Source organism: Lissotriton vulgaris, chromosome 7, assembly GCF_964263255.1.
Source record: "Lissotriton vulgaris chromosome 7, aLisVul1.2, whole genome shotgun sequence".
Taxonomy (NCBI): domain Eukaryota; kingdom Metazoa; phylum Chordata; class Amphibia; order Caudata; family Salamandridae; genus Lissotriton; species Lissotriton vulgaris.
In genome coordinates this window covers 1,198,466,158-1,198,478,992 of record NC_141695.1, presented here as the reverse complement: position 1 = coordinate 1,198,478,992, position 12,835 = coordinate 1,198,466,158, and the positions used below count along the sequence as shown (strand labels likewise).

Sequence of the window (12,835 nt, the reverse complement as noted above, 5' to 3'; positions counted from 1 at the left end):
ACTGTTGATGCCTCAGCCAGTGAGCATGGGATCACAGGCAATAGTCCTGCCTTTCCTATCTCGCCTTGAAGACGAACAGCACGGCAGGCTTCGGCAGCAGTCATTTGCCTTCAGCAGTTGCAGCCTCCAGGCCTGTTGGTGGTGGGGGGGTCCTTCAATTCTTCAATGTGGTGGGGACTCACAGCTTCTTGAGGCAGTGAAAGAACAGGTCACCCTGGTCATGTCGCAGGGATTTAAGAAGGCCTTCAGTCGCCTGAAGGATCTGGATGTTGATTCTTCAGGTAGCTCACTAAATAAACCATGGAGGAGGGAGGCCGGTTGACTCCTCACATCTCTGGTCTGTGTTTTATCTTATGGGTGCTCCACACTCTGGGAATACCGCTGAGTTTCTCCTCCTAATCATTCTCTCATCCTGCAGGGCCAGGCACACTCTTTCCATCCCTGAGTAGGTAGACAGACCTCTAAGTGCTACGCAGACACAAAGCTCTCCACCTGGTGATATCCTGTCACCCTGAGAGAAAGTCTGGCAGGTCTGTCAAGCAGTAGCTCTTAAAGTACTATGTGTAGCACTGCCTTACTTGTTCAAGAAGAACCTGGAACTGGAACAAAGTTAGATGGATTGGGTTTCACCTTTAAACTGATTTTTCAGACAGAGGATGATGATCCACTATCAAAAGTCCAGGAACTGCTGCAGGGTGGTTCAATTTCAAATAAAATTTTCTGTCTGCAGTGCAGACACCACCTTTGTGTAAGGTGATGGCTGTTACAGCAGGTAGCAATGATGCTGGATGCAAGAAGGAGTATCCAAACTATGACCACAATGATGTGTGAAGACTGTATATCTGACTGCCACCAGACTTCCTGGAGTAACATTCAGGGAAGGACAAAAGGGAAGACCCTACGTGGAAACTTCCTTAGTCTTGTCAATAGAATCTGCTGACTCCTCCCTATTCAACCACCATCCACCTGATGGCAGTGGATAGGAAAAACTAATCATCAGTGCCGTGCTACAAAATTATCATGGAATTTGTACGGGTAGTCCTGCATCCATCGTCCCACACTTGAGAGCCTGGAGCTCCTCCTTTCAGCTTCAAGAATGCAGGCATTACACTTCCACTGTCTGGGGCAGCAACATTCCATCCTTATCTTGTCCCATGTGACACGAGCAACAATCCACAATGGATCCCGCTTGCCCAAGCAATCATTTTGTCACCACAACATGGAGACTTGTGAACATCCTCACCTTACACAAAAGCACTTGAAATGAAAATGGAATCTCAAACGAAAGGTTCTGGGTATCACATATAAGCAGAACTTTACACAGGTAGGACCAATAGGCACCACCCTCCAAGTGAACAAATGAAAAAGGTCTGTTCAGTATTATAATATTCAGAAAACTGGATCTTGTTACCACTGCTTTATGTCAACAACCTAGGGCATGGAGAGTAGTCCGACGTCAAAACAGGGGGCTCACTTGATCTCAGAGTCATCATGGAAATTGTAGGCTTCAGCACACACTCTAGATTACCATATTATCTGAGCCAAAGTAAAGTCAGGCTACCAGTTTCACATGCAGTCAGGTCACTATGGCGAGGGGTACTTGGCTTTTTGCCATGAAGGTAACATTTCCATCCCAAATAATGTCTATCCTGGTTCAGGAGGTAAGGATACTCCTATTGCTTTTGCTTACTACTGATGTCCCACTCAAAAAGTTCAGCTGCTTTAGACTCGCAAATGCTTTTTGTGCCCTTAAGGGGTTGCAGCTGAGGTGTTTCTTGGCCAGATCCTGAGAAAGACCCCTTATAGGTTATCCAGAAGGGTGAAATGTCAACTGCATAAACTTTCAACAATATTATAAGACCATTGTTAGGCCACACAAAGTGTTATTAATTTAACTAGGCATTAGCCTTTATAAACAATTTCTTGTGTATCATTTCACTTGTCATATTTTTATGTGCACTAGTAGCACTGCCACACACCCCAATGTTTAAAGCATCCTTTAAGGTTGTTCCTTATGCAATGAATCATTCCTTTTTGTTTGTTATATAAAAATATACTTGAAGGTACACATAGGCTACAAATGTGTTTGCAGACATTTAATATTTTTGCACTGCTGGGTTACAAATTAATATTCAGCGATTTTTGTTATGGCTCTGTATTTATAAAGTGTCCTCCTGATAAACCTTTAAGTACATCAAGCTTTTTTACCAAGAGAAGCCTTTGGAACCCCCAGCAGCTGACTCATAAACTACTCAAGCTTTACATAGTTGAGGTTTGCCCAACTGTTTGGAATACACTAAGAACCTATGAGGCAAGGGCAACAATTTTATGTGTGTTTAAAACCATCAGCTTGCTAAGGGAGGAATGGTGTTCATGTTAGGGGCACTAAACCTGTCTTAAGGAGGAGGGAACAACCAAGTCAAATGTATATAAATCTGTAAAAGGCAGATGGAAAAGGGAGCTACTATTGCAAGTCATTTGTAACCAGACTAGGTCATATGGACACATCATTGTCAGGTGTGTCCCTTTTTGCTTCTCACTGATCTTTTTCTGCCCTTCTTCAGGAAGCTGGAGGGCTACAAATGGGAGTGGTTTGTGCCGCTCACTGACCTGACCTTGCAGTCTCCACTGGAGAGTGAAGTGCCGCTGCCAGTCCCAAGTGAGCCTCTTGAGCTTCTTGAAGATGTGCGACTGAGGATCTATCAGGCAAAGCTCGAGCTGCAGGAGGAGAAGGTAAGATCACAAAGATCTCACCATCAACGCAGGATCTCCGCTTCACTAGTGTTTGTGCCAAACTTGAACCATGTCTAATTTTTTAGGCATCATAGAATGAACTCTAGGAGGAGAGGAAGGACCTGCATCTTTAGGAGGAGGCTGTAAGCCTGTGGGGAGCCTCAAGGAACAAAACCTTGTGAGAGGATATTGAAAGGAGGGCAGTACATGCTAATCTCTACTCCCAAAGGATTGCTGTAGTTATGTTCCTTGTCTTATATTGTGGTGTGGTATTCTTCATGTAAGGATTATTATGCTTTGGCCCCGTTTGTTTTGTTGGTGGGAACTTTGTCCTGATGGAATGCTGATTCTTATTCTGGAATTGATGTGGAAATTTGGTGGTCCTTTTTGATGTTTATTGTGGGTTTCTAATTTATTTTGTATCGATGTTTGTTTTCTTCTTTGGTGCTGATGGTAGCTGATGTCATGTCTGGTGTGAAGGGTGAGGTATCGCCTTCTCTATTCTTGGTGATGGATTGCTCTCTTGTCAGGTCTGATGCTGCTGGTGCATTCTATCCACTCAGTTCGTGTTTTGTTTGAGACAGGTTTATTTTCTCCATTGTCAGGTGTTGTTGTGGGGTTGGTCAGAGTTGATGGGCTTAAGTCCATTTTATGGGGATTCTGGTGACCTGATTCATTTTCTGCTGTTGATGCTGGTTGATATTTTGTCTGGGTCAAACTTGCATCTAGTGGTAAGTTGTCCTTTCACATTTCTAGTATTCATTGTTGGAGTGGTCCTTCATGTAGTGTTAGTTGTGAATTGTTTTTCCTTGAAAATTGTGGTAAACTCTTGTCTTTTTGTATATTATTGGTTGAATGGTGATCAGCAATATGTCTCGGTGAGGTAAGTGATTGCTGTTGGCTTGTGACGAGAAGATCACAAGTGGTCAACTACAGCTCCCTGGATCTGATGAATCGAGCTCCATTAATTTGGGTAAATGTAATATCTCTTATTTACAACAACATGAAAAATCAAAACTGGGAAAGAAATGGGTACTTAAAAACAAGGTAGCCTTATCTTTATTATTGTTGTCTTTTTCAGAGGCTCACTCGGGGATCTCTTACACGAGCAATAGAAAAAGCTAAGAAGAAGTTGATAGACAATGAGCTCTGGCTGCTTAAGAATGCTCCTACGATACCACTCAATATCCACAGCAAGAATGGCAAGGTAATGAGGGTGAAGTTTGGGAAGGAGGTTGTTGGACTTGGCCTTCTCTGCAGGGGTCACCCTCAAAGATTTTGCCTTCTCCCTCCTGTTTTGCTGAATTTGTTTTGTTGACTTTTGAACTCTGCGCATGATACAACTGCTAACCAGTGCTTAAGTGCTTGTGCTCTCTCCTTCAAACAAGGCAAAATTGGCTTACACCCAATTGGCACATTTAATTTACTTAGAAGTCGCTAGTAAAGTGGTACTATAGGTACCCAGGGGCTGTAAATTAAATGTTATCAGGGGGCCGGCACCACATATTGTGCCACCCACTTAAGTATCCCTTGAAACAACATGTCTCAGGTCTGCCATTGCAGCCAGTGTGTGAAGTTTTAAACTGCTATTTCAACCTGGCAAACTAAACTTTTGCCAGACCTAAACCTGCATTTAAATACATATATGTAACCCCTAGGGTAGGTCTTAAACAGCCTGTAGGGCTGGGTGCGGTGTATATAAAAGGTTTGGCATGTACCTTTAAGTTTTACATGTTCTGGTAGTGAAAAACTCTCAAATAGTTTTTCACTATTGCATAGCCCTCCTCTCCCATAGGATAACATTGGGTTACGTTATTCGATTTAATAAGGGATAATGTGTTATTGGGAGCAGGAAGTAAATGTATGTTTTGTTAGGAAAGTTGTGAGTGTGGTCTCCACATAGAAATAGTTCAATTAGCCAGGATTAATATCCGTTTTTTTCGGCTCGTAGTATGGAGGACAGAGACATTTCTGTTTGCAGAAAGAGTTTCTTTATTTTAATTCACACAGCAAAGACAGCCGACACGTGTTTCGCCCCCTCTTGGCGATTTGCGCCGGGGCTTTCTCAAGGCTGTTGAAGAGGAATGAGAGAGAATGTGTTTAATATAATGTGGTTTAACAGCAGTTGACCCCAAAAAGAACCTAGAGAACACCAGGTGTGCGAAAGTGTTTAGAGTGGTCCTGTGATGCTTCATCACCTTAGCGGTCCGGTATCCGTGCTTAGGGAAACTGATAGTGCCTACTTAGAGCGCAGTGATTTGGGAAGAATCCAAAAAGCCACGAGAAATTGGGATTCAGAAGGAGCAGTGTGAATATGTTATAAACTAGAGAAAGTGCAGCATGGTTAGTTAAGCGTAGGAGCAAATTAAAAGAAGAACGAGTGTCACTCTTTTAGATTAAGAAAAAGAAGAGGGAATCCCAGAATATTAAAGAAGTAAAGATGGGGAAATAGAAAAAAGTAATCTAGTCAATGAAACATAGTCATAATACCTAGATAGGATAAGTCTCATAGAAAATCCAATTCAAGGTGAGTACAGTGTCCAATATATAAAAAATATAAATCTTCAATAGTAAAATATTTCCTGTTAAGTAAAACAGAACAGTTCATAAATGCAGTTGTTCCGACATCCAAAACTTATACACAGCATATTGAGTGAGGCAATATGCCAGACAGGCTTTCATTAAAAAGGTACAATGTATTCAAAAAGGCAGGTTACCAACAAAAATGCCCAAATTCATGCTATCAATCCATGGTGTTATGCCATCAATATTCCAGAAAACATTATAGCCTCATTTCATCAATATCTGCTTAGTTCTATTCAGAAAGGCACACAATTGGAGTTTGTATAGCTAATCTATATGGCTAATCAATATATGTCCATTTTGCATATTGTTATCACACAGTTTTTTTGCTCATTTATGCACATTGTTACATTGTAGTGTCATAGTGAATAGCGGTATATACTGATGGTGTCTGAGCAGCTAGCTATTGAGAGGCATAAAGTGATGTGGGTCATGTTAATGTTGAGTAACCTGAGAGACACAGTACATGGGCAATTCTATAGGTGAATGAGAGGTGATCTATCAATGCAGCATGCAAGCGAACTAAGCTTCCTTCTCACCATATAGTTGAAATAGCGCTGTGTATAGGGAAAAGCCAAGTTAAAACCGTTTCTATTCTAAGAGAACGGGGATAATGTTCACCCGTGTTTAACGAGAGGTTGCAAGGGCAGATAAGTATAGTTACTACAGTAGGACCTACTATTTAGGTTAATGTCCTCCATATTTGACATTAGTTGGATTTACGAGTAGGTGAAAAATGGTAACTAACGTGCGTTTATTTTTTATACAAGCGAAGATGGAAGTTGCCCTGTGTTGCAGGCGGATTTACGCGTTATTAACGAAGAATGACTAACGAGTGTATCTTTTTTTATTAAATCAGGCGGGGATACAGCGTTCAATGCTAGACCGCAGAGGGCAAATCAGCACAGCTAGAAGAACGAGACTTACTTATTTGGGCTGATGCCCCCGTTCCTATAGTCCTCCCGGCATGGTCGTTCCTAGGTCATTGCCTCCCGTATCTGGCAAACGCGGGAGCCGGTAGTTAAAGTGAATGAAGTAGAGTTCTTCAGAAAAACGGGTCGGACTTTTTTTGTCGTTTTAAATTAGAGTCTTTATTTATTTTTGTTATTGTCAAAATGGGGGTATGTTTTAAAGACAATTTGCGGTGAAAACGTAACGTCACAGCGGAAGTATTTTAAACTAAGGGAATCCTTTTTAAGGTGTCCTGATCAGTTTTTAATGAAACGGGCGCCATTTGTAAGTGGTGCAGGTACCCAGTACATCGTGTGCTTATACAGATTAGACAGACTAATATATTCAGACGACTTTTTTTAAAACACAGTTTGTATTATTTATCGTTATGGTAGTTCTCCGTATTTATTTAAAGGACAGTATGACAATAGAGAGTGTCGTCACAGCTGAGGTATGTTGAACTGAGGAAACCCTTTTTTAAAATTATCCTAGTCAGTTTAGTGAGGCGGACGCCATTTGTAAGTGGTGCAAGTGCCCAGAGAGTTGATTGTTTATACAGATTAGCCAGACTAATATAGTCACACGACTTATTTTAAAATCCGAAGTTGACATTCATGATCTGAGTAAGTGCTTTGGTGAGTTGTTGCTCTTTGTAACCTCTTTGTCTCAGGCGTTCAGTTATGTTCGATGAATGAGTTTCATACTCTTCCTCAGAGCTACAGTTCATACGTGCACGTCTGAGGAAGAGCACGTACTAAATTCAAAACAACTAACAGACAGAGCCTTCTACATAACAACCAATTACAAGAGAAAAAACAAACTATTCGTTTTACAACTGAGTACAACAGCGGACAACAACACATTCGTAAGGCCTTACAAAAACATTGGCATCTGCTAAAAGATAACCCAACTCTGTCGGACACAATACAAGACAAACCTCAGATGGGTTTCTCACGAAGCAAAAACCTAAGGGATATGATCTGTCCATCTTTTCTTGATATCCAACCGAAACCAAGAACATTTCCACCACAGACCATGGGCTTTTATACCTGTATGAACTGTTCGATCAGTAAACTGGGCAAATCCAGAACCAAAGAGGTCCTAGTAAATGGCATCAAACACAAGATCAGGGATCTCATCAATTGTGAAAGCACCTATGTTATTTACTTAATAGCATGCCCCTGTGGACAACACTACATTGGCAGCTCGAAAAGACCTTTGAAAGTCCGGATACAGGAACACTATCGGAACATCCATGGTACAGATACTAGACAGTCCCTTGTAAATCACTTCCTCCAGTATCACATGAACAATCTGAGTTTTACGTTCGTTGGCCTAAAAAAACTGAAAATTCCCAAACGGGGAGGAGACTTGGACCAGATGCTTCGTAGAGAAGAGAGCTCATTAATCATCGCAATGGAAACTGTAACACAAGGCCTTAACCAAGAGTATGAGTGGCATCATTGGCTGTAACTGATGTACTGTTGTAAATGTAAAGGTGACACTACACTCTCATAACCATAGAACTAGGGCCGCACAAATGATGATGAACTGCAGACTTCAAATCCTTCCCACTCTGACGTATGTAAGAGAGCCAAATATCAGCATAGACAAACACACTCACATAACAGATGAGATACTTAAATACATATGGGTTCATGACTTGTATTGACTGTCCAGAGAGAAGCCACCATGTTGGATTACGTTTCTCTATTGCCATTCCCTTTAGCATAATGGGGAGACACAATGGGATAACACAATCTCTGCGAATGGCCAAGGATGGTCTAGAAATGCAAACAGATCATACATTTGTTTGGTAGAAGACAATCTACGCGTATGGTCAAGAGCGTTTCAAAATGTTAACAGGCCAAAATTTCTATATACAAAAACCAATATAAAAATAAATCTTTTTACACAATCACCAACCAATATAACATAGAAACTAACCAACCACAAAGTAGGACAATGCTTCATGCTCATGAATTGCGGGTTCTTATCCGCCTGTATTCTTTGGGGACAAGTTATTTCCTTTTGACAAATGGTGAAAATATACTCAGATCATGAATGTCAACTTCGGATTTTAAAATAAGTCGTGTGACTATATTAGTCTGGCTAATCTGTATAAACAATCAACTCTCTGGGCACTTGCACCACTTACAAATGGCGTCCGCCTCACTAAACTGACTAGGATAATTTTAAAAAAGGGTTTCCTCAGTTCAAGATACCTCCGCTGTGACGACACTCTCTATTGTCATACTGTCCTTTAAATAAATACGGAGAACTACCATAACGATAAATAATACAAACTGTGTTTTAAAAAAAGTCGTCTGAATATATTAGTCTGTCTAATCTGTATAAGCACACGATGTACTGGGTACCTGCACCACTTACAAATGGCGCCCGTTTCATTAAAAACTGATCAGGACACCTTAAAAAGGATTCCCTTAGTTTAAAATACTTCCGCTGTGACGTTACGTTTTCACCGCAAATTGTCTTTAAAACATACCCCCATTTTGACAATAACAAAAATAAATAAAGACTCTAATTTAAAACGACAAAAAAAGTCCGACCCGTTTTTCTGAAGAACTCTACTTCCGGGTCATTCACTTTAACTACCGGCTCCCGCGTTTGCCAGATACGGGAGGCAATGACCTAGGAACGACCATGCCGGGAGGACTATAGGAACGGGGGCATCAGCCCAAATAAGTAAGTCTCGTTCTTCTAGCTGTGCTGATTTGCCCTCTGCGGTCTAGCATTGAACGCTGTATCCCCGCCTGATTTAATAAAAAAAGATACACTCGTTAGTCATTCTTCGTTAATAACGCGTAAATCCGCCTGCAACACAGGGCAACTTCCATCTTCGCTTGTATAAAAAATAAACGCACGTTAGTTACCATTTTTCACCTACTCGTAAATCCAACTAATGTCAAATATGGAGGACATTAACCTAAATAGTAGGTCCTACTGTAGTAACTATACTTATCTGCCCTTGCAACCTCTCGTTAAACACGGGTGAACATTATCCCCGTTCTCTTAGAATAGAAACGGTTTTAACTTGGCTTTTCCCTATACACAGCGCTATTTCAACTATATGGTGAGAAGGAAGCTTAGTTCGCTTGCATGCTGCATTGATAGATCACCTCTCATTCACCTATAGAATTGCCCATGTACTGTGTCTCTCAGGTTACTCAACATTAACATGACCCACATCACTTTATGCCTCTCAATAGCTAGCTGCTCAGACACCATCAGTATATACCGCTATTCACTATGACACTACAATGTAACAATGTGCATAAATGAGCAAAAAAACTGTGTGATAACAATATGCAAAATGGACATATATTGATTAGCCATATAGATTAGCTATACAAACTCCAATTGTGTGCCTTTCTGAATAGAACTAAGCAGATATTGATGAAATGAGGCTATAATGTTTTCTGGAATATTGATGGCATAACACCATGGATTGATAGCATGAATTTGGGCATTTTTGTTGGTAACCTGCCTTTTTGAATACATTGTACCTTTTTAATGAAAGCCTGTCTGACATATTGCCTCACTCAATATGCTGTGTATAAGTTTTGGATGTCGGAACAACTGCATTTATGAACTGTTCTGTTTTACTTAACAGGAAATATTTTACTATTGAAGATTTATATTTTTTATATATTGGACACTGTACTCACCTTGAATTGGATTTTCTATGAGACTTATCCTATCTAGGTATTATGACTATGTTTCATTGACTAGATTACTTTTTTCTATTTCCCCATCTTTACTTCTTTAATATTCTGGGATTCCCTCTTCTTTTTCTTAATCTAAAAGAGTGACACTCGTTCTTCTTTTAATTTGCTCCTACGCTTAACTAACCATGCTGCACTTTCTCTAGTTTATAACATATTCACACTGCTCCTTCTGAATCCCAATTTCTCGTGGCTTTTTGGATTCTTCCCAAATCACTGCGCTCTAAGTAGGCACCATCAGTTTCCCTAAGCACGGATACCGGACCGCTAAGGTGATGAAGCATCACAGGACCACTCTAAACACTTTCGCACACCTGGTGTTCTCTAGGTTCTTTTTGGGGTCAACTGCTGTTAAACCACATTATATTAAACACATTCTCTCTCATTCCTCTTCAACAGCCTTGAGAAAGCCCCGGCGCAAATCGCCAAGAGGGGGCGAAACACGTGTCGGCTGTCTTTGCTGTGTGAATTAAAATAAAGAAACTCTTTCTGCAAACAGAAATGTCTCTGTCCTCCATACTACGAGCCGAAAAAAACGGATATTAATCCTGGCTAATTGAACTATTTCTATGTGGAGACCACACTCACAACTTTCCTAACCTGTCTTTCTAACCTGAAGCCCAAGAGGTCCAGAGCTTCGAGTGTGCCTCCGCCCACCAACTAATCATACTTAATTAAGTGTTGTCCAAAGCCTTGAAACCCTTGGACCTTTGCTATCTTTCCACGTTTAAATGTATGTTTTGTGCCTGAGGAATTGTAATTTAAAACCTTCTTTAATGGTAAAGTCTGATTTTAAGTCACAATTCTGAAAATGCCACTTTTACATAGTTACCATAAAATAGAGCAAACCAGTAACCCTTTGGGTGCTTGATTAAATATGAACAAAATAACAAAGGGCTTGTATAAGCCCAAGTGTTGAAGTATCTTCTTTGTCACTTTGTTGTTCAGTATTAGTATATATTTTCTTGGAAGTAAATACTATTGATCAAATCTATTTACCAGTTTTGAGCCAGGCATTAAATGAGCCCCTTCTTAGCCCTTTGTTTTTTCGTTTGCTTTTCCAAAGTTGTCCTTTTTCCTATCCCAATCATTTGGTCCTGCAGCCTTTTTCCTGGGTCACATGACTAGGTGTAGTTGGCAGTTGACCTTTGTGTATTCCTCACAGGCAGCATCATAATAGAGGGTCTGGGTGTTAGTAGAATGGGCTATCATGCCTTATTAGGGGGGGGTGGGGCAGAGCTGTCACCTACCACACTTACAGTTCAACGGCACTGGCCTAGCTCACACACAAACGACTTCACCCTAGCCTATTGTGCCCCCAGACAATCTGGGACCATGACAGGGAGGCAGGAAATTCCATGCACTCTGTAGGGGCAAAATTCCAGAAGCTTCTCTCACTTCAAAGTGGGCACCAGGTATAAAAAGAGGACGCTCAGACCCACTCTTCAGTACACTCATGGACTTGTGGATACTATAAAAGAAGGATGCCCTGCTGATTGAGGCCTCTTCTGCTTGCTGAGAAGGAAGACTGGACCTGCACTCTTTATTCCAGGCTGAAGTGACTCCAAGGGTTCGCTGACTGACCTCATGTTCTGAGTTACCGGGACATTACAAGCTCCAGAGGCCTCCCTGCATCTGCCTACCTGACCTGCTGCTCAGACCTGCTACCTGGACCTTCAAAGCGAACTGTCTGAGCCCTGCTGGCCCCTGCTGGAGTGAGTTCCACATCCTCAAGGGGTGCCTATTAGGTTATGTACTCTTGTTGTGGCATCAGTTGAGCTAATCCTTTAAGAAAAGGTGAACTACAAACGAGCTAGTTCGTGCCACGATCCTGCCGCCAGCACTGACCGCCAGCAGTAAGCTCCTGTGAACCTAACTCTTCACGCTACAGCGTCAGCCAGCGGCAACTGACAACACGAGATCTGCACTTCACTCTACAGCATCAACATTCCACAGTCAATAAGCGCGAACCTCCAGCAATGACCATCCACAACACCTGCCATCATCTTCCCATTACAGTGAGAACCACTGCGACGTCCGGCCTGCTGTTCGTGTGACAGCAATGACCATCCACCACACTCTCCATGCTCCTCTCAACCTTCTCCACCGTGAATGGAACTCTTCTCACTGAACTTTAGAATATAACTTTTCAGTGTGCCTAACCTGGTCCCTATATCTGGCACACACTCAAGGGAGGTCGTCCTGAACTTGTGACTTTCACACAGTCTCGGATGACCAGATAAAGTTGAGTGGTGCTTTGTTTATTTTAGGCGCTATACTTAATTTAAATTTGACCCTATTGCTCTAAATTCTTGTGGTATTTTTCTTGTGTTGTGTTTTCACTTTATTACTGTTTGAATGCTGCATAAATACTTTGCACATTGCCTTCAAGTTAAGCCTTAAGGCTTTGTGCCAAGCTACCGGAGGGTTAAGCACAGGTTAATTTAGTGACTTTTTGTGCTTGACCTGATAAAGAGTGTGGCTGTTGCTTCTTTATACACACCCCACTCAAACAGCAACCTAATTTCTCGCAGATCAGGAACTGCAAAGGTCCGGGTGATTAGATGAGGGCTTTTTTATATATATAGATAGATGTGCCCCTCTACTCTGTCAATGGTGGTTACATGCCTGACTCTAGGGATATAGTATTGGCAGTTGTGTCGTTTTTGTAGTTGACTCTAGGGAGAAGCAGCGACTAGTTTGAAAACATAACTTCTATTGCTTTATGAACATTCACATGTTTACAGTTTAAGCATTGTTCTCCAAGTCCATAGTGAAAAGGCCTCCCGAACGAGTTGGGCCAGGCCAGGCCTCAATAAACT

At 41.5% G+C, this 12,835-nt stretch overlaps 1 protein-coding gene across 1 annotated transcript in view; it reads left to right on the top strand.

The window, feature by feature from the left end:
* Positions 1–12,835, top strand: part of LOC147703161 (active breakpoint cluster region-related protein-like) — a 372,854-nt gene that overhangs the window by 144,524 nt on the left and 215,495 nt on the right. Inside the window, exons 10-11 of the mRNA XM_086931703.1 lie at positions 2,565–2,733; positions 3,815–3,940. Of these exons, the coding sequence (XP_086787829.1) occupies positions 2,565–2,733; positions 3,815–3,940 (295 nt within the window). The remainder of the gene's footprint in view (positions 1–2,564; positions 2,734–3,814; positions 3,941–12,835) is intronic.